Raw genomic sequence first — 27,090 nt, 5'->3', positions numbered from 1 at the left:
GCTCTCAGAACAGCCAACGCACAATATAAATAAATCCATCTGGGGGTAGTGAAGGGACTTTTATAGTCTAGTTCAACATGAAATTTTAGAAACGCATTATTTTCTTGGAAACATGACTGTTCCCAGAAGATTCAACTTAATTGCAGTTTGCATCAATTAGCCGAAGCAGTGTTTTATTTCTAGACTGTTCACCAGGCAGCCATGAATCATGCCGAGGGCAGGGAGAACAGGAACCTCCAACACCCACCCGGACAGCTGAGTTCCACCTGTCTATGCATAACTGTCTAGGTGTTCCAAAAGGAATATGAAATCATCCACGAGCTGAGGAGATGGGATGTGTCCAGGATTGCTGGGAATGTGACCCTGCCACCAACAGCTCCACTATGTGGAGAGACCCATGAGCACACAGGGGAATCAGAGGGACCCTGTGCCAGCCCTGGTCACATCATGAGGAGAGTTCTTGCTAAAACACAGGACCACACAACACATTCCACACCTTGTGGCTGTTGGATCCGTTCTGTGTCAGGGGCAAGCACTTTGTTCTATACCTTGTGTGTTTCAAGTATTTCTATTAGTATGTGTTTCTATCAGTAAAGATCACCCCCCCAAAGCCAGGCAGCATCCTCGGGTGCATATATCTTAACAGCATCCATAACATACAGCAAGCTTCCCATGAAGGCAAGCACATGCAAAATAGCAGGCAAGACCAGAAAAATGAAAACCTCAATTTAAAAACCTCAAGGTGACAGAAATTAATTCTGCAAGCATCACAGTTCAGGCTGAGCATCCCTTATCTGAAGTGTTTGGGACCAAAAGTGCTTCAGATTTCAGATTTCTTGAATTTTGGAATATTTGTATATATATAATAAGTCAATTTAGGAATGGGACCCAAGTCTAAACATGAAATTCATTTATGTTTCATATATACTTTATAGACAAAGCCAGAAAATAATTTTATACAATATTTTAATAATTTCCTACATTAAAATATGGAGTGGGATTTTCCACATGCAGTATCATGTCAGTGCTCTAGTAGACTTGGGTTTGGGGGTGTAGCTCAATGGTAGAGCGCTGGTCTAGCATTAGCATGCACATAAAGTAACATAAGCTTTGGATTTTGGAGTACTTCAGATTTCAGATTTTTGGATTAGGATGCTCAACTTGTATAAATTTTATTAATGCTAAAAGTTATACCATGCTGGGTGACAAATATATCAATTATAAAGCAAAACTAAATAATAATGAAGTCTGTACATTCACCAACCCCCAGTAAATTTCAATTTACACAGATGTCCTTGAAACATAATTTTATCTGAAAGGCTCAACATAAAGAGAAAAGAAGCTCAAGATAGCTATTAGATTTCTACAATCACTTTGTAGTTTTGGCGGATATGTAGGAAAAGACAGAGAAATAAAAGCAAAATGACTCAAGGTGACACACACTGAAGGACAGCGTGGGACCTCCAGTTCTCAAGGCCAGGTAATCAGAGTTGTGGGCAGATTCTAACACAAGTAAATTTGCCTTTGTCTTATTTACTTCCCTGAGGTAAATATGCCTTTGTTCCTGGGTCTGCAGACCTGTAAATACTATGCAGGTGACTTACTGCCAGTTGTTCAGGTTACTAATTAAACCCACCACATTACATATAGCTGTCATTCACCAAAACAGTGTCTGGGGGTTGAAGATAAATTACATGTACTGAGACTGTTTATGAAAATAACTGTCCTGCTGTGTAAAGCAGGTTCCTCAGATGACTTTTGGGTGTGGCTGTGTATATGGGGTGAGAGCGGGAGGCTGACCTCTGGATGACGTTTTTCTTCTTCTTGATGGCCTGCCGCAGCGGCTCCCTAAGAGTCACCTGGGAGAAGTCCTGCAGCGCAGCGTAGACAGTGTGGCGGATGGCATGGTTGAACACGCTCTCCATCCTGCCCATCAACACCTGTAGGCCTTTGATCATGGCGATCACCTGTAGGGGACATGGCTTTCAGCAGCTGGAGGGGAAGTGGGGACAGTACTGCATCACCCAGGAGACTGTTTGCTCCTTACCCTCTCCCTGGCCTCCCTAGCCCTCATCCTGGAGCTATACAGCCCCATCATCACCTTCCCCAGAGCAGTGGCCCCAACCCAGTCTTGTCCTCCTGGTCTGACCTGCCCACCATACTGTGAGTGCCCTGAGGGCAGGGACGCCTCTGACTCACACACCCCATCCACCAGGGCACACCCTACCCTGACAGGGAAGAAGAGAAAAGATCCTGGAAAGCAAAAGTGATGCTAACTGGAAAAGGAAAAGGATGTCATGAGAGTTTGTATCCCAAATCCAACTTGTTAACAAATGCAAGTCCCTCTGTGATGGCCTCAGGGGCGCAGTACTTCCCCAGTGTCACAGTTAAGGTTTCCATGTGTTTACTCTGGAGAACTGTTTGATTTTATATTGCTTTTCTAATCAAAAGAAAAAAAGGAAATTTCTATTTAGAAAAAATTAATGAAAAAAACCCATTTGAATGAAAATGAGAATACTACATATTTGAACTTATGGGAAGCAGGAAAAGGCTTGCCAAATGGCAAACTGAAAGGTGTAAATGTGTACATTAGAAAACCGAAAAGGCAGAAAATAATAATCATCTAATATTTGTCATGAAATTATAAAAAGGACAGCAAAATAAACTTCCTAAAGTAGTACAAAAGAAATACACAGCAGAAATTGATGAAACAGTCAACTAGAAATATATCGAAGGAGGATCAACAAAGACAAAACTGTTTACTAATTAAATAACAAAACTGGCAAGCATACACAGAACTAATCAAGGAAGAAAAAAAAAAGACAAGGAACAGATTATAAAGAATGAAAAGGAAGCCAGGTGCAGCTGTAATCCCAGTGGCTCAGGAGGTGAGGCGGGCGACTGCAAATTCAAAACCAGCCTCAACAATTTACAGAGACCCTGTCTTAAAAGAAAAAAATTAGGGACTGGGGTTATAACTGAGCGGTAGAGCACTTGTCTAGCACATAGGAAGCACTGGGTTCAATCCTCAGCACCACATAAAAATAAATGGATAGAATATAAAGGTATTGTGTCCACCTACAACTTAAAAAAAAAAAAAAAAAAAACAACGGTAGAGTGCTCACCTAGCACATGTGAGGCCTTACCTCAGCACCACATAAAAATAAATTAATTAATTAATTAAATAAAGGCACTGTGTCCAACTACACCTAAAAAATAAATATTTAAAAAAAACAAAAAAAACGGGCATGGAATGTGGCTCAGAGGCTGAATGCCTCTGGGGTCAATCAAACCCTGGTGCCCCCCGCCCCCCAAAAAAAAAGAAAAAAAAGAAAGAAATAGGGCTGGGGATGTGGCTCAAGCGGTAACGCACTCGCCTGGTATGCGTGCAGCCCGGGTTCAATCCTCAGCACCACATACAAACAAAGATGTTGTGTCCGCCGAAAACTAAAAAATAAATATTAAAAAAAAAAAAAGAAAGAAAGAAATAGGGAACATTTCCCAAAATCTTAAGCACATTAACAGATTATGAGGGGCTGGGGTTGTAGTTCAGTGGTAGAATGCTTGCTTATCACATGTTGAGGCACTGAATTTGATCCTTAGCACCACATAAAAATAAAAAATAAATAAAATAAAGTTATTATGTCCATCTACAACTAAAAAATATATTTTTTAAAAAAAGAGATTATGAGACTACACAGCTATAGCATAAGCATAGAAATCAATGGAACAGAATTAAGAGTTTAGAAACAAACCCTTGCATTTTCAGCTAATTTTCCACAAGGCACTAAAACAATTCGATGGGGAAAGATTCTTTTCAACGAATAGTACTAGGACAACTGGTTACCCACATGCAAAAGAATGAAGTGGAATCCCTGTGCAGGAATGGGTTAACGCAGCAGTTCTGGGATGATCAAATCCTGCACATTTCCAAGAAAAGCCTGTCTTCAGGACTGGCCCTTGGCCTGCTCCCAAGAATAGATCTCTGCAGTGGGAATATTTTTGCCTGAAAACTGGTTTTTCGTAAGCCTAAGGCCTCAAGCCACTATTTCACTCTGAGCCACTATTTCAGTCTGACAGAGTCAATGCTAACAATGTAACTAACAGTGATCACCTGTTTTTGCTCAGGGTCTGGAGTCTGAGTAGCTAAGGCTGGCCACCAGGCTCGGCCTACCTTTATGAGTGCCAACCAAAAAACTCTAGACAGGAAGGTTGGGTCAGCTACCCTGGTTGGAAACATCATGCACATGTCACACATGCTGGTGGGAGAACTAAGCACGTGCCCTCAACCATCTACACCTATCTCCTGGATGTCCCCAGTGCATGTGCCTTTCCCTTTTGCTGACTGATTGATTGATTGATTGATTGATTATTTATTTATTTATTTATTTATAGTTTTCGGTGGACACAACATCTTTGTTTGTATGTGGTGCTGAGGATTGAACCCGGGCCGCACGCATGCCAGGTGAGCACGCTACCGCTTGAGCCACATCCCAAGCCCCTTTTGCTGATTTTAATATGTGACTTTCTGCTGTAATGCCATAATCTTGAGTATGATAACTACTGAATCTTGAGGGTCCCAGCTATTCACTTAGCTTAAGGGGTGATCTTGAGGACCATTGACACAATCCTTACCTCAGAATGTATAAAAAAAATTAATCACAATGGATTATATATTTAAATTAAGAGGTAAAACCATAAAATTCCTGGAAGGAAATGTAAGAGTAAATCTTCATGACTTGAAAGCATAATCAACAAAAGAAAAATAAATATACTGGACATCACCAAGTAGACTGACGTTGCCTTGGGATGAAAGAAGGGGAAGTGGGGAGACAGCTGATAAGTATGGGGTTCCCTTTTTGAGATAATGTCCTTTGTTTGATTTGTGATCATAAAACTCTGTGAATATACCAAAAGAAACAAAATAGTATAAGAATTTATTATGAAAAACTTTACATAGTCAAACGTAGTGGCACACGCCTGTGATCCCAGAGACTAAAGGAGTTGAGGCAGAAGGATCACAAGTTCAAGGCTAGCCTCAACAACTTTGTGAGACCCTGTCTCAAAATAAAAAATAAAAAAGGGCTGAGGATATAGCTCAGTGGTAGAGCACCCCTAGGTTCAATCCCCAGTACCTACCACCGCCCCCCCCCCCCCGCCAAAAAAAATTTGCATAAAACTTAGAAAATGTAGACTAATTCCTTAAAAATACAACTTACCAAAATCGATACAAAACAAAATAAAAAAATCTGACTTCTCAGGGCTGGGGTTGTGGCTCAGTGGTAGAGAGCTTGCCTAGCACAGGCGAGGCCCTGGGTTCGATCCTCGGCACCACATAAAAACAAGTAAATAAAGGCATCGTGTTCATCTATACCTAAAAAACAAATATTTTTTTTAAAAAACTCTGAATACCCCACTACATAGTAAAGAAGAAAATGTTTCAAAAAATATCCCATAAAGGGAAGGCTTCTCCAGTAAATGCCAGCAAACATTTAAAGAAAAAAATAATATAAATCTTACACAAACCATTCCAGATACTAGAAAAGAAGGGAATATTCCATGAGCCAATTTATGAAGTCAACATCCAAAAAATGATGATTAAAGTTTATAAAAACATAGTATTAGGGCTGGGGTTGTGGCTCAGTGGTAGAGCACTTGCCTAGCACGCATGAGGCACCGGGTTGGATCCCAGCACCATATTAAAAAACTAAATAAACAAAATAAAGGTATTGTGTTCATCTACAACTAAAAAATATTTTTTAAAAAATGCAGTATTTCATTCTATAGGTGTGAGTGGGGCATAGCCACTTCCCTCCCCGGAACACACAGTGGAAAAGCACAAGTGGTGACTTTACAACAGAGAAATCTGATGTCTGACCTCAGCCAGGGGGTCAAGGTCAGCGTTAACAGCAATATATCATGTTGACGGTATTCCCCGGCAAAGGCCACTTCTCTTCTGTGATCCTCTTCTCCAATCTCATCATAAAAAGAAACCCATCAGATAAATCCCTGTACAACCTGCCTGGTGCTCCTCAAAATTATCAAGTCTATAACAAATGTCTGAGAAATGTTACTGCCCAAGATGTCTAAGGTGATATGCCAACCAAGTGTCATATGAAATCCTGGATCAGAAAAAAGACTATCACAGGAAAATTGACAAAATATGAATAAAGTACGGACTTCAGTTAATAATATCAATGTTGATTTATTAACTGCAACAATACTAACATATAATATTAATAATAAAGGAAAATAGATGTGGACTATTTGGGACCTCTCTGTAGCATCATTATAATTTTTCTATCAAACTAAAAAAGTTTTTTTTCTTGTTTTTGTTTTAAGTAACATTAAAAGCTATTCAGACTAGGACAATGGCACATGCTGGTAATCCCAGCTACTCAGGAGGCATCGGCAGGATGACAAGTTGAGGCCAGTCTGGGCAACTTAGCAAGACCCTGTCTCCAAATAAAATTACAAAAGGAAGGTCTGGGGATGCAGCTCAGTGGGGAGCGCTTGTCTAACACAGGCATAGCCCTGGGAATGATTCTCCGTACCAGAGGGCCCTGCTCTCACTCATTCACTTTGACACAAAAATGAATATCTATACCTGTTAAAAAATCGCTTAAACTAAGAATGGAATGTATTTTAATCTGATGAAAAAAAGGTGGCTACAATAGACCTATGGAAAGCTTTTCCTTTGAGAAGCACAAAACAAGCATGTCTGGCACCTCCCTTCTATGGGGCAACTGCAGACTCTAACCCAATGTGATTGAAAAATTTAAAAAGTAAAACAACTTTCACATCATTTGCAGATGATATGATTACATAGGTGGAAAATCCAAAAGAATCTGAGAAATTATAATTAATGAGCTTAGACAAGTTGGTAGATATTAGAGAAATGTTTTAAAGTTTACATTTGAAAGCGACAAGTATTGAGAAATATTTGACTTTACCATCTATCAGCTAATACCTAGAAATAAAGGTCACAAAAAAACTCCAAGATTTTTATAGATTGCAAAAGAAATTAAAGTGAATCTGAATACAGGGATATAGTTCACTCAAAAAGATTTAATATAAGAAGTTTCTCAATTCTCCCAGAAATGATCTATAGGTTTATTCATATCCTAATGAAATATTCCAGTAGGTTTCACTGGGGATGAGAAAAGCGTCTACAAAAGGACAGAGGACAACAGCCAAGCAACTCTTGAAGAGAGCAGAAAGCTATACTTACCAGACGCAATGGATTATTATTAAGGTATAAAGTATTATTGGGAAAAGGAAAGGCAGACGGCCCAGAAAGTTGGGGGAGGGAAAGTGCATCGGAAATTAACTTCAGGTGACCTTCAAATCCCAGCTTCAAAGGCACATCCAGAAGTCAATGAAGAACACCTCCATGAACTTAGGGCACGTACAGACTTCTTAAACAAGACAGCACAGTATAATTATTAAAAAAAAAAAAAAAAAAAAATGGTCGATACTGGAATCAAGAACTTCCATCAAAGGCCCAGGAGGACAGTATAGAGCTGAGCCCCATGAATGTGACAGCCAAGAGATGGTGGCCACCACAGGGAGGAAACACCCAGGCACAGCTCTCCTCTCAGGGGAGAGACGTCGCATCCCAGTCAGTCATCTGGTGTTCCTGCACCCCACAAACTGCTCTCCAAGCACAAGGATGCAGGAAAGAGCCGATGATCCAGGGCCCACAGACCTAAGAACCCAAAACCACTTTTTCTCAAATCTGTTTCTTATTTTGGACTAAGCTGATAATACTAAGGGCTGCCCGACTACAAACAACAACATAAAGTGGGCAGTTGGTTCATATTTTTGCTTTGCTTTCAGAAGGAAAGAGAAGAGTCACAGGAGGAGGAGACAGCAGACATGTCCTCACCTCCACCAGGGCAAACTTCTCCTCGCTGGTGTAGTTGTAGCGCGTGGCTCGCTCGTACTCCTCGGCATTGTCGGGGCAGTCCTTGTTGGAGTACTTGTCAGTTGGGTGCACAAGCTTCCATGAATACTGACGTGGACAGTAAGAAGAGAGACATGCCATTATGAAGACAAAATGCTTAACTTCTGGTCTGACCATGGCCAAGGCCACCAAAAATCAGCCTTCTAAAATTGACTATACTCTGAAAAGTCACACACACACACACACACACACACACACACACACACACAGTCCATCTCTATACAAGGGCAAAAGACTCTGGCCATGTGACTTGAGGTTTAGTAAAGACACCAGGCCACGTTTGAGGATGCACACCTGAAATCTCAGCTACTTGGGAGGCTGAGGCGGGGAAGATCTTAGCAAGACCCCATTTCAAAACCAAAAATAAAAAGGGCTGGGAATGTCACTCAGTGATCTGACACCACTAGTTTCAATCACTGACGAAGGAAGGAAGGAAGGAAGGAAGGAAGGAAGGGAGGGAGGGAGGGAGGGAGGGAGGGAAGGAAGGAAGGAAGGAAGGAAGGAAGGAAGGAAGGAAGGAAGGAAGGAAGGAAGGAAGGAAGGAAGGAAGACACTGGCCAAAGAGCCTCTGGGTACTGTGTATTGAATGTCTGAGACTCTAGGCATTTTCTCACCATTTAAAAGAAGAACTTGCCTTTCAAGTGATCATTTGTTGTTTCAATTAGATAACTGTTTTCTAACCAAAATAAACCCCCAAAGGAAAAAAATCTGAATGACTTAAGTCATCCAAATCTTTATATGGCACCAGAAACAATTTTACTACTGTTAAACAAAATAGCTGGAGCTCCAAAGAGTAAATGTTCAAAAGTGAGAATTACTGACCATCTAAATGGTACAAAGTTAATCCTATCAGTTGTTTAAATAGATGAAGCCCTTTATTTATAACACCCCATAATGAACTGTGCTTTGAATCATCTTAGAAATACATATATGGGTACATGTTCTTATTTCTAAGGTCAAAGATTTAACAACAACAACAAAAAAGAATGATTTGTTCTTGATCCAAAGACCAAAGTCAATGCAGAAAAAATACCAATTAGCCAATTTCATGACAAACCAATCACAGTGCTGTGCACTTAGCTCTTTGAATTTCTGAACACAACAAAAACAGCCCTACCACTTCCATCACGTGTGCGCTCCACTGAGACAGCAGCTGCAGGCCCTGCAGAGCCAGGTCGAAGAGCTTCCGGTACTCAGCATCTGTCTTCTGGGCCTCCTGGCGGCCCGACCCGGTGACAACCTGGGGTGCACGGGGATCAGGAGAAAAGTCACAGGCCTGCTCATGCTCCCACCCGTCAAATCCACACTAGCAATCTATCCCAAGGTCACATGTGCAAAAATCACAAAATGGGCGAAGGATCCGAATAGATATTTATACAAAAAGAATCTCCGATTAGCCAATGACCACATGAAAAGAGCCTCAATATCATTATTCATTGGGGAAGCACAAATCCAAAACATAACTAGACATCACTTCACATCTACCAGAACACATAGGATCAAAAATAGAGAAAATGACGAGTGTTGGTGAAGATGTGGAGAAATCAGAAGCCTCATACTCTACTGATAGGGAAGTGCCAGGGCACAGCCCCTTTGAAAACAGCCTGGCAGTTCCCCAAAATGTTAAACGGAAGTGTTATCACCACTACTCAGCAACTGCACCCCTAAGTACCTCCTGAGAGCAAAGAAAACTTGTTCTACACAAAAACTCAAACACTGATGTGCATAGCATCATTATTCTTGACCCAAATGTTATTCATTCATACAATGAATAACAAAATGTGTTACAGCCACATAATGAGATATCATTCAATCATAAAAAGAATTAAAGAGCCAGGTATGGTGGCACACAGCTGTAACCCCAGGGACTCAGGGAGGACAAGGCAGGAGGATTTTAAGTTGGAGGCCAGCCTTAGCAATTTTTTGAGGTCCTAAGTAACTTAGCAAGATCCTGTCTATGAACAATAAAAGATAGATCTGGGGATGTGTTTCACTGGTAAAAGCAACCATGGATTCAGTCTCCAGTACCAAAAAAGAAAGAAAAAGAAAAGGAAATAAAGAGCTAACACATGCTACAATGTGGAAAAACCTTAAAAACAATATGTTAAGTGAAAAAGCCAGTCATAATGGGCCACGTATTATATGTACCATTTATACAAAATGCACAGAATAGACATATTCATGGAGACAGAAAGTAGACTGCCAGGGTATGGGGGGAGGGGAGGAGGGGTGGGGAGTGACTACATTTAGGGGTAATGAAAATGTTCAAAAGTGGGTCATGGTGGTAGAGCTTAGTGAATATACCAAAAACTTTGGTAGTATAATTCCAATTAGTTAATTATATGATACATGAGCTCTCTCCATACATCTGTTTAAAAAATAGACTAAGCAAAGCATTCAAAGGTAGACTTTTTTAAAATAAATTAGTACCTAATTGTAAAAGTACCACAGCAGACCCTAAGAGGAAGATAGGAAATGCGCACTGCAAAATGCCCTTATCTGGAGAAGCAGAATCCAGTGGTCTATGTGGTTCAAGAGCTTCCCATTAACTCAGTCTTACAATCATGTCCCGTGGTCTTAGGGGAGGAGCTGGTCCCCTCATTTCTTCCCTTGCAGGCTATGCTAGCTGTTGAAGCCAGGTGAGGTGGCACCTGCTCATTGGAGAGCTGTCCCAGCCCCAAGCCAGGGATCTGCCCTGGAGACAGCACATGGCCCCAGGTATCTGGATGGCTGAGCTTTTTTCAGTCATTTTAGTTACATGGTGACAAGTATCTGGTTAGTAGAGATAGGGATGCTCACTCTCCTGCAATGAGTGGGGCTAACAAGAACAGAGTCATTCTTCTCAAATGTTAATGGTCCTCCTGAGGAACCAACCAGTTCTGAAAACAGATCAAGACCCTCCAGCCTATTCTCAGCCCATACTAGTCAGCACTGCACTCTGACCTTGACTTTGCTCCCTGCCTCACTAAGATGTGACAAGTGATGTTCCACTGCTCCCCAGGTCAGAAACCTCCCCGAGGCTGTCACCACTCTCCTGCCCACTCCACACACCAGGGAAGATGAGAGAATGTGAGTGGCCAAAAGGAGGCCCCAGCAGATCTGGCTGCAGAGCTGGAAGGAATTATAAAGTTCCCACTGCAGAGGAGAAAAGCCCTCCTCCTACACTCAAGCCCAGGCCTTCCTCCCAGACCCACAGACCCCTGCCACTGAGCCTGAGGACACCACCTGCCACCCACCCAGAAGCTCCTGCCACCTCTGGCCTCAGGACTTCCTTGTATTCGAGACACGAAAGGCGGACAGGTCAGAAGAACCCTTTCTTTTCCCAACAGCCTCCCCTTTCCACTTCTCTTCTAGTTGCTTAAAACCATAATACTAACTAGGAAATGCCAATTAATGGTTTCTCCCTGATCTTCTCTTTTGAAATCCTTTCTTCTTTTCTTTTTTCTTTTGCTCTTTTGGAGTGATGGGGATCAAACACAGGACCTTGCACATGCTAGACAAGCCCTCCCACACCAAGAAATACCCCCCAAACTTCTTACTATGTTTTCCCAAAGAAAAGCTGGACTTCACATAGCTGACCAGATAGTTAATTTCACTGCCTTATCAATCAAAAAGCGTGCTTTTGAAAAAATATTTAGATTTGGCACTATATTGTGTTTGTTAAAGCACTTCATTCACATTAATATTTGAGTACACAAGAATACAAGTGACACTCAGATGCTCAGCAGGCTCGGGGTCTGCCCATGGGTGGCTTGGTGGCACATACCTCGCTGTTGCTATAGCGCGCCAGCTCGGAGATGAAGCGCATGTGGTCCTCCCGAATCTGGATCATCTGCTCACAGATGTTGTACTGTGGGCTGCTGCTTGAGGATGTGCACGTCCACCTGGGTATGGAGGGAAAGTGTTACTTGAGGAAGTGCCAGTAAGACAGTGATGCATTCCAACAGCTGGGGCGGCTGAGAACACTGTGTGTGGCAACCAAGGCTACACAAAATGGAATTTCCATTTTTAAAGCGTTGTTTAAATAAATGAAATGAAACAAAGAATATGACAGGGACCACCTGTAGTCTGTCAAGTCTATGCATTTACTATCTGGTCTTTACAGAAGGGGTCTGCTGACCCCTGAGACCAACACTCAACTCTGTCAAAATCATGGGGACCACAAGTCGGCTGTGGGTACAAGAGCTTGGCAAAAGTGAATACAAGCATGTGATGAGAGTCAAGATGCTATGTGGGGTCCACAACAGAGACCTGTGTGTTTATTATTACCTCTAATTGTGAGCTACAGATCCTTCATAGCACAAGTTGTCCACCTTGCTCTGTACAAGACCAGAGAGGTAACAATTTAGGATTTATGGTCCACACTATCATTTTCACATCTGTCACATAATCATCATTTTAACACAACCTTTTATAAACATAAAAAACATTCTCAGCCCCAGGGATCTTACAAAAACAGGCCTGGACTGGTTTGGTCCTCAGGTGACAGTTTTTCTAAACTCAAAAGCACATACATATATCTCTACCTGCCTGCAGGGTTGGTTGTTAAGCATTTTAAGCACCCCACTGGGACCAGAGAGTTATTTTACAGTTCTGTATTCTTAACTAACACTGACCAGTTGAAATCCCCGAGATGAGGAAAACATTCTACATCTGTGCTAATACGGTAGCCACTAACCCTGGAGTGTTTGAAATGACTGTTCTGCTAAAGAAAATTAAATTTCAATTGCATTTTTCAATGGATTTAAATGCAAATAGCTATATGTGGCAAAGGCTACTATACTGGATATTTAGTTCCAGAAATTTGGAGAATGTCAAAAGTGTTCTCCCTAGATAAGTAGGTAGGATATTACAGAAGTGCTCAATCAAGGAGGACACAACAGAACACTCTAGCTGGGCAGCTTTACTCTCCTCCTACCGAGATTTATTTTCCTCGTAGTGGGCGCTGGTCTTGATATATCTTGCCAGTTCTATTTGCATGTCCCCGAACAGCGGAACCACCTGGAGCTGCTGCATTTAAAGAACAATAATAAAAAACAGGGTCATTATGCATGTTCAAACCCCAGATACATAAGCACAAGGAAAATGACTAATGCTAATAATTATTGTGGGTTGAATGCCACCTCCGCAAATCATTCACAACAACAACAAAAATATCTAAGTAACTTCTACTTTCTCTTTGAAAGGAACAAGATACAATTTAAGAACCAACATACTTTGAAACTATTCAAATTTTAGAATCATCCTATCTTATCTTGTTGCTTTATTTGTGGCCCCTAAGAAAACAGCTGGATTTCTGTAACTAGGAACAACAATTAAATGAAAATTTATAAAGAGATAATTTGCAATACCTCACAAAAATGAAAAATGTACATAAAAAGCTAACAAAAGACTTCAAAACAAAAATAAAACCCCCAAATTATAGAAAAATTTCTCAACACATGAAGCAATATATTATCTTCCTGCATTGTGAGGCTTAGTAATTTATTTTATTTTTTGACCTTCTGCATGCTAAGCAAGTCTCTAACACTGAGCTATCTCCCCAGCCCAGATCTATACATTTAATGGAATCCCAATCAATATTCCAGGAGGAAAAAATATTTTTGTGTGTAAATCAGTAAACCAATTCTAGAATACATCTTGAAAGGTGAAGGGATGATATCCAAGACTATCTTGAGGGACAAAACAGACCTGTTAGAAAGCTGCAGCAGCTAAGGCAGGGTGGCCCTGGAGCAAGGACGGAGGCCAGAGGACAGGACAGGACAGAGAACCTGGACAGAGCCACAGACAGACTGAGTTATGACCTGAGTGACACCACAGAGCAATGGAAGGCAGATGGTCTTTACAGTAAATGAGCGGGGTCAACCGGCTATCCATTCTAAATGCCAACAACGCCAACCCCTACCTCACACCATGCACAGAAACCAGTTCCAGAGATCAGAGATCTAGACAAAAAAGGAAATGGAATGCTCCTAGAAGGTAACACCCAGAAAATTCTCATGAGACTGCTGTCTACAAAGATTTCTTGAAGTGGACGTTAGTGAAAAGATTGATGTATTGGTCCATAATAAAATCGAGCACTTCTGTTCATCAAACGACCTCACTAAGAAAGTGAGAAGGAAGGGTTAAGGGCATAGCTCAGTGGCAGAGTGTGAGCTCAGCAAGCATAAGGCTCTGGGTTCCACCCCCAGCATTCTTCAAAATGAAGTAAAAAGAAGGTAGATGAAAAGAAAGATGTTGGTCCCAGGGTATGAAATCTGAGTTATGCAGGACAAATAAGTTCTGAGGACCTAATGTATAGTATGGTGATGATACTGCATTGTATACTTGAAATTTGCTTTGAGAATAAAGCTTAAATGTTTTCACCACACCAATAAAAAATGATAGATGCAAGGTGATAAATGTTAATGAGCATGATTTAATAACATCACAATGAATACATATATCAAACCATTACACACTGTATACCATAAATATATGAAGCTTTTATTATTTCTCTTATTCGGGAGTGGGGCATATACTGGGGAATCTAACCCGGGGGTGCTTTACCACTAAGCTACATCCTCAGCACCCACCTCCTTTTTTTTAGTTGTAGATGGACACAGTACCTTTATTTTATTTATTTTTGTGATGCTGAGGATGAAACCCAGTGCTTCACATGTGCTTTACACTGAAATTCAAGCCCAGCCCCTTGGCTCTTTTTTTTTTTTTTTATGAGACAGGGTCTCACTAAGTTGCTGAGGCTGACCTCAAACTTGTGAGACCCCTGAGTCTCTGGGTTTATAGGTATATGCCACCATGCACAGTTCAATTACATCTTAATAAAGGTGGGGAAAAGAGTGAAAAGGTGAGCCCACAGGGGACACAGTATTTTAGAATATATGCATCCACAAAAGAGATGTAGCCAAAATATATTAAAAAATTACACAACAATAAGGAAGAAAAGAGCAAAAGATTGAAATGTTATTTCATAAAAGGAAATATACAAAGGCTAATAACATGAGAAGTAACCAGAGAAACATTAAATAAACTACCAGGAAACACCAGCCATTAAAATCAGAATGATGTACATCTCCTCTCTGGGATGTTCCCTGCACCCCCAAGACAGTGCCAAGTGTTGCTGACGAGGAGCCTTCACTCATTGCTGGTGGATAAGCAAATCAAGACACCTTGTGGGGAAATCATGAGACCATAACTACTAAGTGAAAATAGGTGTGCCTAGGATCCCCACCCCTCTCCTGAGTAGTATCCAATAGAAATGCTCTAAAACAGAGCAACACTGTTTGCACAAGCCAAAACCTGGGGGGGTGGGGGACAGGGGGAACAAAAACTAATGCCCGTCAAAAACAGAACGGATGACAAAGTCACAGTAGAAATCATAAAATGAAGTACTAAATGACAAATGAAACCTAACAACTGTAGCCCCAAGCTCCTGCAGGAATGCAAATAAAAGGTTTGGGTACAAGCAGCAGGATGGAAAAGATAGAAACAGTGAGATTCCATTTACACAAAGTTCAACCCAAGCAAAACCACTGTAGGGGACCGGGAAAGAGCACAAAGGTAGACCGGAAAGTGAGCCTCCAAGACCCCCTCCCATCTCGGCATTTCCTGTGTCCATCACAATCACCTAGAGGTTCACTCTGTGAAAATTTGAGGCGCATACATCCATAAAAACATGATCTAATAAAACTCACCTTGAAGTACTTGTCGATTTTGGATAAGTTTATTCTTTTCTTGGCATCCAGTTTATATATGTTACTGACGCTCCCATCCATCAAGTACAGACCAAATCCCATGACCTGAAAAGTCACAAAACAGTGGGGTAACACTCAGATCCACGAATTTACCCATACACTTAACACTGCTGTAGTTGAAAACCCTGAAATCACGAGTCACCCTTCTTTTAACAGGCACTTTTAAAAGCTCCTACAAAACAAAGAGCTCTCCCTGTAGCCAAAGCTATTTCTTATGTATGCCTATTTCAACTTCCTCCCAAGGCACACACACCAGCACAAATTCTCACGGAGTTGGTGGACAGCTGCAGCTGAGAATTAGACTCCCAAGTATGCCATCAAATCCAGCCTTTCAGAATTAACTTCACACCTTCTACAACCAGGTGCTAGGATAAACACAGCACTGTCCCTACGGTATGACTAGCAACAACAGGCAAATGCACAACCACACTGAAAGTGGAAGATGTGTACGTGTATTAAATTGTATTTTTTTTAAAGTCTTTATTCTAACTTAATATCCTATATCCCCAGAAAGCCCCCAAAACAGTCTCAGAAAAAATTTTAGGCTGCTTGTCTCGTGCTTTGAACACCTTTTTTGTTTTTTCCCCCTAATTAAAATCATGTTACAAAGGGTAGCTGGGCTTCGAGGCCAGTTGCTGAAAGACCAAAAAGCTTCTACTAACTTAGCTGAGCACCAAGGCCATTTGAGAACTGTCCAATACGCAGCCACCATTAACTATTCAAGTTTCAATATATGTAAGCTAAAACTTTTTTTTTTAAATATTTTTTCGTTGTAGATGGACACAATACCTTTATTTTATTTGTTTAATTTTATCTGGTGCTGGGGATCAAACCCAGTGCCTCATGCATGCTAGGCAAGCGCTATACCACTGAGCCACAATCCTAGCGCCATGAGCTAAAACTTTTTAAGGTGGCACTGGCTAAGTGAACATCTCCACTGCTAAGTGGGCTTTTTGTGGCCAGGGCTCCTACACCAACCAGCACAGACACAAAATTCCCACTATTGCAGAGGGCTCCATGGACAGCACCTCCCTCCCCAGTCCTCGCTACCTCACAGGACTCTCCCACCAGGGCTGGGGCTGGACCAGCAGCACACCCCCCAGGGGATTCCTCAGGGTCACATGCATAGGGTGCAGAGTACAGCAATTGTAACTGTGGAGCTGCCTTATCTTTCCAATGAGAAAACAGCTGAAAACCTCCCCAGTTTGAAACAGAATGGTTAAAGAATGCAGTGAACAAGCAAGTCTACTTTCATCAAAACACAGTACATGCTGGTTGCAGTGGTGCACACCTGTAATCCCAGTGGTTCAGGAGACCAAGGAAGGAAGATCGTGAGTTCAAAGCCAACCTCAGCAATTTAGCAAGGCACTAAGCAACTCAGTGAGACTCTGTGTCTAAATATAATACAAAATAGGGCAGGGGATGTAACTCAGTGGCTGAGTGCCCTTGAGTTCAATCCCTGGTATCAAAAAATAAAAATAAAAAATGCAGTGGCCCTCCACAACTGGGGTGTCCCACATCCTTGGACTCAACCAACTACAGACTGAAAATATTCCAGACAAAAATTACATTTCCGGGGCTGGGGTTGTGGCTTAGCAGGAGAGCGCTTGCAAGGCCCTGGGTTTGATCCTCAGCACCACATAAAAGTAAAAAAGGTATTGTGTTCAACTACAACTAAGAAAAATAAATAAAAAAAAAAAAAAACCCTGCATTTCCAATAAATGTGTACAGACTTTTTTCCTTTCCATTATTCTCTAAGTAATACAGTATAATAACAATCCATACATCACTGACATTGTATTAAGGATTCTAAGTAATCTAAGAGATGATTTAAAACATATGGGAGGGTTAGCATAGGTCAGATGCAAATGTTCTGCCATTTTATTTAAGGGAGTTGAGCAGCCACCAATTTTATAATTCCCAGGGGGTCCTGAAACCAATCCCCATGGACAATGAGGGACAAATTATTAAGTCCTGGGAATCACATCTTGAACAAGTGGAATCTTACATATAACCTCTGCTAAAAAACAACTGAATGCTGACAGAGCCCTTGACCCAGAACCTCTGGGCCCCTAAGCTCCTCCTCTCAGGTTGGTGTGTGACTGCACCGGTCACAAGGGTTGAGTTCACAGCCTGCAAGGGTGGAGACGCTGCCCACACACGAGACAGCATGAGAATAAGAAAAAGTTGGCAAAAGGATTCTAGACAATGAACAAACAGCTTTTGCATACAGCTGCACTTGCACAGTGCTGTGGGCCACCGCCCCCACACGTACTTTGAGAAGCATGTGTTTCTCGCTGGGCGTCAAGTACATCCTATTCTCATAGTAATCGACGCACAGATTCACGATGTCTGCCAGGAGCTCTTCGTAGCCAGAAATCACCTCAAGCTGCTGCTGCAGAGACTGAAACACAGGGCAAGAGACGCATGGCACCGCTGGCCCCAGCCCCACGGGCCCCCAGCCCAACAGCACTGAGAAGACCAGCCTTACTTGTGTGATCTTGTTGTGGTTGGCCAGGAACATGGAAAGATTCTGCGATTCCTGGATGGACTGTGGATCTGCCATTTTACGTAAAAACTGAGCAGCCCTTGAAAGCAAAAAGAGTTAATACCAAAATGCACCATCGTGTTGATTTTTGTAAAAAGCCTGGGAAAATCAGATTCCTTCCCTCTCTCTGCAGTTATCTGTAGGCATGTGGATCATAGACGGTGGTTACAATTTCAGCCTTGAGAAGCATCTCCAGCCTGAGTGCCAGGTTAATCTTTTATAAACTTAGATGTAGGTCACAGCTCTGGGCAGCTCACTCCCTGCTGTCCAGGGTACTTCCTCCAGGTGCCGGTGCACACTGGCCTCTCCCCTATGCTGGTGGTTGCCCACCTCATCCACAGGTACTGGGTGCTCAGACCCCAGTCAGAACAGAAGTGCTACCAACTCTGTGACTTCCAGAAGACCTGCAATGAAGACGACCAGCACTGTTGAAGTTCTTTGCCAAGAACCCTCTGGGCTACCACACCTCTCAGCAAGGAGCGTCTGTCCCTGGAATGCCTCTCTGGAGCCACAGGTGCCCAAAGCCCAGAGTCCTGGCTCCACCATGCACCTGCAGCTACACAATTTGATGCACGTAAAAGAACTTGTATATTGAGGTTCCCTGACCCTGAAAGGTGCATGCTGAGTCTGAGGTCCGGCAAAGCAGTGAGGAAGAGGAAAGCGAAATCTGCACATCTAGGGCTGTCCTAAGAACGGGTAGTAGAAACTGCCCACCTAAGGAAGTACCTTTGCAACCTAGAATCTTGGGGGCTTAAAGAAAAGTTTTCATGATGAAAACTGATAATGTAGCCTAACATTCATTTACTTCCCTTCTTCCTCATGAACAAGTCTGAAAATTCCTCAGAGCAGCAATTTGCCTCTCCTCCTTTGCAGTCAGTTGGGGACAGATGACCAAGGGCTGGGCAATGAGATCCTAGGAAAAAGACTGTAAGGCACTTGAAAGTTTAATTATAAGGAAAAGTATAGCTCCTTTTTTCTCCTTCCTCCCTGCTGACTAGCATGTAGCAATGACAGCTGGAGATCAAGCAGCCGTCTTGGACCATGAAGCCACACATGATGGCACAGCAGCAGGACAACAGGAATGCTGGGTCTTGAACACTGTGGTGCTTCCTAATCAGCTAGAGACCACCTACTCAGGACTTTTCACAGTGAAAGAGAAATAAACTGTAATTTTATTTAAACCACTATTATCTCTGTGGATTTTTAAAATTACATACAATTAAATCTAATATTAACTGATAGAATAACATCCCTTGCCTGTTAGAAGAGGTTCACTTTATTGATTGGAGTAGTTGCTGGGATGCAGAGTGTTGACTAAAGAAGAAAATGAGGACAATGTTTCCTATTTTTCTCAAGCCTCACCACAACCAAATGGGCTAACTTGGCATTTACACACAGAAGAGGTTGTACGTAGCTATCAGCTGGTGCAAAAGAAATGTGTGGGTGTGAGGTAGGGGCTTGGAAAGAGTGCGGGTTGCTGTCTGGGAAGGTGAACCAATGAAGGATTCCAAATAAAGTCACAGAAAGGGACAGCTGAAAGCCATGAGGGAGCCCAGGTCCACACCTTTGCTCAAGGAACAGGCAGAGTGGAGCTGCTATGAGGGGCACCCGGCCCCCCTCCACATCTTCCACTGAAAGGCCCCATCTTTAGCTAGTTTTATAGCCTGAACTTTGGGATAAGGTGCTGCTAAGAGTAAAACTATATATATATGTGTGTGTGTGTGTGTGTGTGTGTATTTTTTTTTTTTTTTAATAAATTACTATAACCTCCACTCCCCTTCCCCAACAAAGTCTTTAAGAAGATTGTTAAAGCTGGTAGGAATCACAGGGGCCCTGCTTGTGCAGCTGGGAGCAGGAGCTACCCTCTAAAGCTGGGCTGGTTATGCACCTGACCCTCACCCCTGCCTCCTCCCCGTCCACCAGCAAGGCGCACACTGGGAATCCCGCAGGCACCAATGCCAAACACGGGCAAGTTCAGACTTCCCGACCAGGGCTAGCAGGCCAACTGCTCAGCTCCTTTTCTAGCTGGGAAGATCCGGGCTTCGTGCAGAGCCGATTTTAGGTGATGATTGGAACACTGCACTGATTTCACATGAATAAGGTTCAATCAACATTCCAAGCAATCTAGCTCTGCTCCCGCTGCAGCCTCCTCCTCCAATCTGGTACCCTGCCCCACATCAATTTTATTATAGAGGCACAGCAACAGTTGTGATTTCAGATAGAACGTAAGTACAGCACATTCTGATGCAAAGTAATATTTCTTCCAATTTAATTTTAGTACTAAAATTCCTTGCTCAGCAGAGGAAGCAGAAGTCAGCATCTCATTCCAACCAACTTGTCTTTAACAGCACCATGCACAGACTTAGTAAAGCAAGTCCATTAAAAGACTGCTGGATCAGTATCCCCAGCCAACACCCACAGTGTTCCAGAAGCACACTTTTCCTATCGTCTATGGTTTGGATGTTGGGTTTGTGTGTTGGGAGCTTGGTCCCCGGGTGGTGGGACTGGGAGTTGATGTGGAATATTTAAGAGGTGGAGCCTAGTCGGAAGCCCTTGGGTCAACTGGTAGTATGGCCCTAAAAGGGATAAGGTATTTCTTGGGACCCTGATTGGGTTTTTCAAGAGGACTGTCATAAAACCCTGAGCCTGACTCGCTCTGGCTTCCTGTTTGGTCCTGCGATTTTTCACTCTTTTGGGGTGGGGGGAGGTACCAGGGTACCTGGTGATTTTTCACTCTTGAACATGCTCCAGCCACTGTAATCCACCCTAAGGTGATGCAGAGGTAGGCCCTCACCAGAGCCTGCGCCATGCTGTTTGAACTTCCAGCTTCCCCAAACTGGGAAGCAAAACAGACCTCTTTTCTTTGTAAAGTTAGACACCCTCAGGTATTTTATTATGGTAGTGAAAAGTTGACTAACATACTTCTGTTGGTCACTTCTCCAGAAGTTTTCTACCTTCAAAAAGAAAACCACCACAGAGTAGCCAGGCACAGTGGCACATGCCTGTAATTCCAGTGACTCGGGAGACTGAGGAGGAGGATCAGGAGTTCAAAACCAGCTTCAGCAAAAATGAGGTGCTAAGCAACTCGGGGACACCCTGTACCTAAATAAATACAAAATTAGGGCTGGGGATGTGGCTCAGTGGTTCAATCCCCAGTACCTCCCCGCCAAAAAAAACTAAACTGCCACAGAGGAGAGCTGCCCATAGGACCCACAAGCTCAATGGGAGCTTAAGGCACCTTGAAACAGTTCATGGACCATGTCTACACTCTGCTATGATGATGCATGTGCCAGGGACACCGGATCCATGAGTGATAAGCAGAGGTGGGGCATCTGCTCTGAGCACTGCTGCTGCAATGCCCGAGTGGCCTCCTGGGTTGCAGAACCCACCTGGATGTAAGCATGTATCTTCTGTATGTCTATCCTCCCAAGGACACTGAGCACCTAGAGGTCCCCCATAGGGCACTGAGGCTGACCTGGAGCCCTCTCCAGCTGTATAAAACTATTAGAAGAAACCCTTAACTTGGGGCTGGGGTTGTGGCTCAGTGGTATAGTGCTTGCCTGGCAAATGTGAGGCCCTGGGTTTGATCCTCAGCACCACAAATAAATAAATAAAATAAAGGTATTAAAAAAAAAAAAAGAAACCCTTAACTTGCCAGCCACCTTTGCATTTTATGCATACACACAGTCCCAGGACTGAAAAGTGGCTGCTGCCAATCAGGACTGATGATTTCAGCACACATAAGCTATGCACTTGCTATGTACAAGGTTGACTTCCTCAGGTGGCCTGCCACATGCCACACGTCTGAACTCACCTCTTGTAGGCCGAATGGTCATTTTTCACGCTGCACTTCATGTTCTTCAGCTCGTCCAACACAGCAAACATGTTGATGAATTTGCCCAGCGTGATCAGGTAGGCTTCTGACACGAAGTCCTTTCTCCTCTCAGCATGGCACAAGCGTCTCACCTCCCCACAGAAACGCTCAATAGCATTTCTCTGAGCAGAGAAGAGGAAGACAGAAGAGGTGTGGTCAGCAAGGCATCAATTCCACATTCCAACTTCAAGCACAGTTCTGCATTCACTGTTAGTCACTGATAAAATATGCACCCTCCAGCCCTAGGACCATCTTTACAACTCCAGCAGAGTCCTATCTGTAAAGTAATTCCCATGCCTTTATTCTGTAAAAATCATTATTTAACTATGTCCCTAAAGTAAAAAAAAATTCTGCTGTTTAAACCAATAAAGTTACTAAGTAAAATGTTCCCAAAAAAATATCTAAAATATAGACACTGTGGGTTTCAGATGTGAAAAGTGGGAGGTTTTTCCTTGGCAATTTTTTTTTAAATACCTTTATTTTATTTATTTAGTTAGTTTTTTATGTGGTGCTGAGGATAGAACCCAGGGTCTCGCATGTGCTAGGCGAAGGCTTTACCGCTGAGCCTTAACCCCATCCCCTTGGCAACTTTTAAGATAAAACGAAAATTGATCTCTTAGTTCTATCTTATACCTTAACTCAGGAAAAACTATAATAAAAAATTTTTAGATATTCCCAAAGGAGTTCTTTGAAAAGATACCAAGTCCCTTCCACTTGGCCTCTTCTTCCAAACAAAAGGCCAACAGAGGCCAAGATCAGATAGGGACCACGAGGTCACGGTCTGGTGGGTGAGAGAAAAAAACACCTGAAAAATCAGATAACTGAAAGTACAGTGGCCAGAAAGTCAAAACGTTGAACTGAGAATGAGGCAGGAGAGAAGAAATATAGTAGATAAGTAAGGAGGAGACAAAAGGAAGGAAGGAGACTGCTACTTTAATCTGAAAGCCTGTGCTAAAGTTCCTCAGACCTTTTCTCCCCAGGACAGTTTTCCTCCCACACCCATCACCCCCACATTCTTGAGAAATCTGTAAATATTAATGTTACCATAAATTCACTCACTTATGAGAATTGCCCTGTTCACTGTTAATTACCCTATGTATGTAGTAACATATATTTTTATTTTTTTAATTGTTCTTTTTAGTTTTATACGACAGTAGAGTATATTTTCATATATTATACATACATGGATTATACCTTATTCCTAACACATGTATTTTTACACTAGATTGAACAAAGGGAGATGATTATTTTAAGAAACCCATACAGATTCCCAACGTTATCTATTGACTGGAGAGAGGAAACACTGTCAACCTAAGAATCCTGAGAATGGACAGACCATCATAAACTAACTTGTGATCACCAGGCTGATGCCAACTCACATCACCAACCCACATACCTTCCCACCCTCAGAGTTTCCTTTAAAAGAAGGGCCTGAGAGCCAAGCACAGTGGCACATGCCTATAACCTCAGCAGGAGGATACAAGTTCAAAGCCAGCCTCAGCAATTTAACAAGGCTCTAAGCAACTTAGCAAGACCCTGTCTCAAAATAAAAAATAAAAAGGACTGGGAATGTGGCTCAGTAGTTAATGCCCCTCAGTTCAATGCCTGGTACCAAAAAGAGAAAAAGAGGAGCCTGAGACCCCACAAAACTGCGTTTCACTCTCCAGATGGCCTGCATTCTGCTATGAAAATGTGCATCTTCACTCTTTTGTTTTCTAATAAAGCTCTTCCTCTTTGCTAAAACCTGAAAAGTCCTTAAATTCTTTTCTGCGACATGTCAAGGGCCTGGAAGGTCCTAGTAGAGGTCTCCTCTGCCTCTGGAGAGACCTCCTGGTTTCCCTCATGGTAACTAACAAAAAGCAAGCTTCCGTGAAGGAACCACGAATTCACTCTCAAACGGAGGGAAGTGAGACAAAAGAAGCACTTGTTAGGTGTGTGAAGATGTAGACCGACAAGGGCTAAAGTTTCTTTTTGCCTCAGAAACTTGTGGTTGCTTTAATTTACAGGCACTTTGTTCAGTGACAGAAATGAGTAGGAGACAGCCAGCATCCCACTCCTCCAGATTACTTTGCTCTTTTACCTGGAAGTACATAAAATTCATCAGTTTTGTGACCTCAGGCTCCAGGACCTCCACGGTTTTTTCATATATTTCCACTCTATTAGGCTGCTCATTACATTTCACCTGGGAATAAAGAAACAAATATGGGTGATGACGGTTCAATCCGGCTAACAGTAACCTGGGGCTCCTGGGAGCTGCTTCCCATCCCACTGGACAGAAAGAACAGAGGTGAGGGAGAGGCCTGGTCAGGATGGGCGTGGCCTAGTCAGGGCTTAGGGCATGGCCCGACTGGGATGGGGCGTGGCCCCGCAGGGACTGCGTGCAGCTGGCGGGATACCTGTGGGATGGCCCGGGAGCAGCTCCTCCAGGTATACAGCATGACAGCATACTCTTGGCCTTCCTCCAGCATCTCATTCTGCAAGGCACACAGAGCAAATCAAAGGCAAATAGGAGAACAAGCATGAAAAACAAGAGGCCAAACTGGTAAAATCTAGACAAAGTGCCACAAACTATTCTGACTCTCCCTTTAAGGGACCGCAGCCTGCAGACCAAGAGACAGCTGCTAAGAAGCCGGTAATGCTTCAATGGCCATGATTACCCCAAACACCCCGCGACTTCTACAGGATGGACAGGGGTGTGAATGACACCCAGGCACCTCTGAGCAAGGCCGTTGAAGGGCCACACTCAACTTGACTGGGCTCTAAACAACTTCCTGGCAGTGCAGACCCCAAGCTGGGGGCACAGGGAAGGGCTCCCCAGGGCAGGTTTCCGGCCCAGTGCAGCATGAGGGCGCACAGGGTCCTCACACAATCTCTTCCTGGAATGACACAAAGCCTCCAAGTTCAGAGAGAGGATTCAGAGACAGGGCTCTGGGGTGGGAGGAAAAGCTAAATGTACTTAAAAGCTAAACACAGCACTTAAATCCAGGAACAGAGGCAGGGGATATGGCAAGAATAGTCAAATTATGGACATTCACAAAAGATTACTTTCTCTAACACATTTTCATGACACATAAAAACATTCACTAAGTCATTAAAATACATAATTATAATAGCAATACAAAGCCTAAATCTCATGCAGGTGCATACCGGTCATATGTAAGTACAGGAATGGAGAGAAAATGAGTGCTACCTGGGAAGAGGCCCTCAAAATGCTGACAAGGGTTTCCTCTAGTCCAGAGAGATGCTATACTTTTAAATAGAACATGTTTTGTTTTTATAAGAAAAACAAAGACCTTTTTTTAAACTGTAAGGCATTTAATTCATTTTCTCTTCATTTTCCTCACGACACAGCCTAATCAGGATAACATCAAAGAAGTGTACATTTGCCATTCACAGGTCACACAGACCCCCACACACACCCCAAGAAACAAAGACACACAGGCAGCATTACCATGCTAGAGTGGACGGTTGCTTGTTCAATGTATCTTGCGATGCCAGTGACAAATGCATTTCTGTCTTCAAAGTTGGTGTTGAAATTGGGCTGAAGGGAAGAGAAGACCATCACACACTGAGGTCAGGACTACTGGCTATATGTCTCCTACCTGCTCAGGGACCCACCTGGTAGAGCAGCGAGGATGGTGGGGGCTCAATGCAGGGCTGCTGGTCAGGCAGAGGCAGCTCTTCCAAGAGGTCCACGTTGGACAGTGCGTCCTCCAGCGTCACCTGGGCCGCCATCCTGAGCTAGAACAAAACACAAAGCCAGCTGTTCTGTGAGGAAGGATGGCATATGGGGCATGTGACAAGCCATCCGAGGTGGGATACTCAGGTCCCAGATCTCCTTATCCTTCTCCCAAGGGCACAGGTGGTAGCCAGTCCTTGGAATCTGGTGTCTCTCCCGGGACATGCAGGTCAGGAGGTCAGGAGTCCCCATGTGGCCTCTCCTTCCTCCCTGCCCACTGAGGACAGACTCTTCTGGCCTCCAGAGTGTCAAAGCGAAGGCAACACAGAACACCGCGTGCACTGTCAACTTCCTGCTGCCCTTCCCACATTGGGATGATCATCCCTACTTGCTAATATTAGGGCTCTCTACAGGGTCTGACAACACTCTCACGTGGCCAAGGAAGGGGCAACACCTTCCAGGAAGTTGCTCCAAATATGCTTGGAACTGAGAAGGAAAAGGGGAGCCTGGCCCCCCAGCTGCCAGTTGTGTAGCTGCAGGTCAGGACTATAGGGATACGAGTGGCCCACAGAGACCTCCACCTAGAAGCATGGGGTACACAATGAACCAGGGAGATGGCTGTTAGCAGGAGAGAGAAAGCATAGACGCCAAGGCTGGTCTAGAGAGGCCCAGAAGTGCAGGCCGACATCATCTGCACACACCTCTGTGTGGGCTCCAGGGGATGGCGCCTGCCTGCCTCCCAATGAATCTGCTCTGACCCAGGACAGGACTCAGGGAGCAGTTCTAACTCTGGATGGGGCTCTGAAAGCAGCTCTGACTTCAGATGAGCCTTGGGAGGCAGCTCTGAGCCTGGAGGGGACATGGGCAGCTCCAACCACACAAGGTGAACTAGGGCAGCTGTGACCCCAGATGGGACTCTAGGGCAGCTACGTGGCATCCTGGGAAGGAAAGAGCAGCAGGTGGGCTACACAAGTCACTGGATAGAAGGCACCCCTGACTCACTCCTCCCAGAACTGGGCTGCAGACAACGGGCAGTGTGGAAGATCAGGGCCAGACAGGTTAAAGGCTGGGTGCTGGCTGGAGAACTGAAAAGGGAAGCCCCAGGAACCAGGAAAGTCCCAGGGGAGTGAGCAAGAGAGGAAGAGCAGCCCACAAACTATTCATAAACTTGAGCCATCTCAAGCTGCACAGTGTGGATCTGATCCTCTTCACACCCCTGAGACCACAGCTGGGTCTCAGCTGGCCACAGGCAGTGGGGGGTGGGGGGGA

At 43.5% G+C, this 27,090-nt stretch overlaps 1 protein-coding gene across 4 annotated transcripts in view; it reads right to left on the bottom strand.

The window, feature by feature from the left end:
* Cyfip1 (cytoplasmic FMR1 interacting protein 1) overlaps positions 1-27,090 on the bottom strand; it is an 86,715-nt gene that overhangs the window by 32,746 nt on the left and 26,879 nt on the right. For 3 of the 4 annotated variants that reach the window (XM_046428782.2, XM_046428785.2, XM_046428783.2), the window contains exons 2-14: positions 25,761-25,883; positions 25,594-25,683; positions 24,539-24,616; positions 24,223-24,324; positions 22,083-22,264; positions 18,212-18,308; positions 17,996-18,124; positions 15,661-15,765; positions 12,885-12,976; positions 11,733-11,850; positions 9,084-9,206; positions 7,889-8,014; positions 1,801-1,967 (exon numbers count right to left, since the gene is read on the bottom strand). In XM_046428782.2, coding sequence (XP_046284738.1) covers positions 1,801-1,967; positions 7,889-8,014; positions 9,084-9,206; positions 11,733-11,850; positions 12,885-12,976; positions 15,661-15,765; positions 17,996-18,124; positions 18,212-18,308; positions 22,083-22,264; positions 24,223-24,324; positions 24,539-24,616; positions 25,594-25,683; positions 25,761-25,877 — 1,526 coding nt within the window. In that variant the 5' untranslated portion in view covers positions 25,878-25,883. The remainder of the gene's footprint in view (positions 1-1,800; positions 1,968-7,888; positions 8,015-9,083; positions 9,207-11,732; positions 11,851-12,884; positions 12,977-15,660; positions 15,766-17,995; positions 18,125-18,211; positions 18,309-22,082; positions 22,265-24,222; positions 24,325-24,538; positions 24,617-25,593; positions 25,684-25,760; positions 25,884-27,090) is intronic. The other variant, XM_058574073.1, reaches the window with a different exon arrangement.

This window comes from Marmota monax, unplaced genomic scaffold, assembly GCF_021218885.2.
Source record: "Marmota monax isolate L192 unplaced genomic scaffold, Marmota_monax_Labrador192_F-V1.1 WCK01_AAM20220418_F8-fsc00179, whole genome shotgun sequence".
Lineage (NCBI taxonomy): Eukaryota > Metazoa > Chordata > Mammalia > Rodentia > Sciuridae > Marmota > Marmota monax.
Note: the sequence above shows the minus strand (reverse complement) of the source record. Positions and strands in the feature narration are given on the sequence as shown.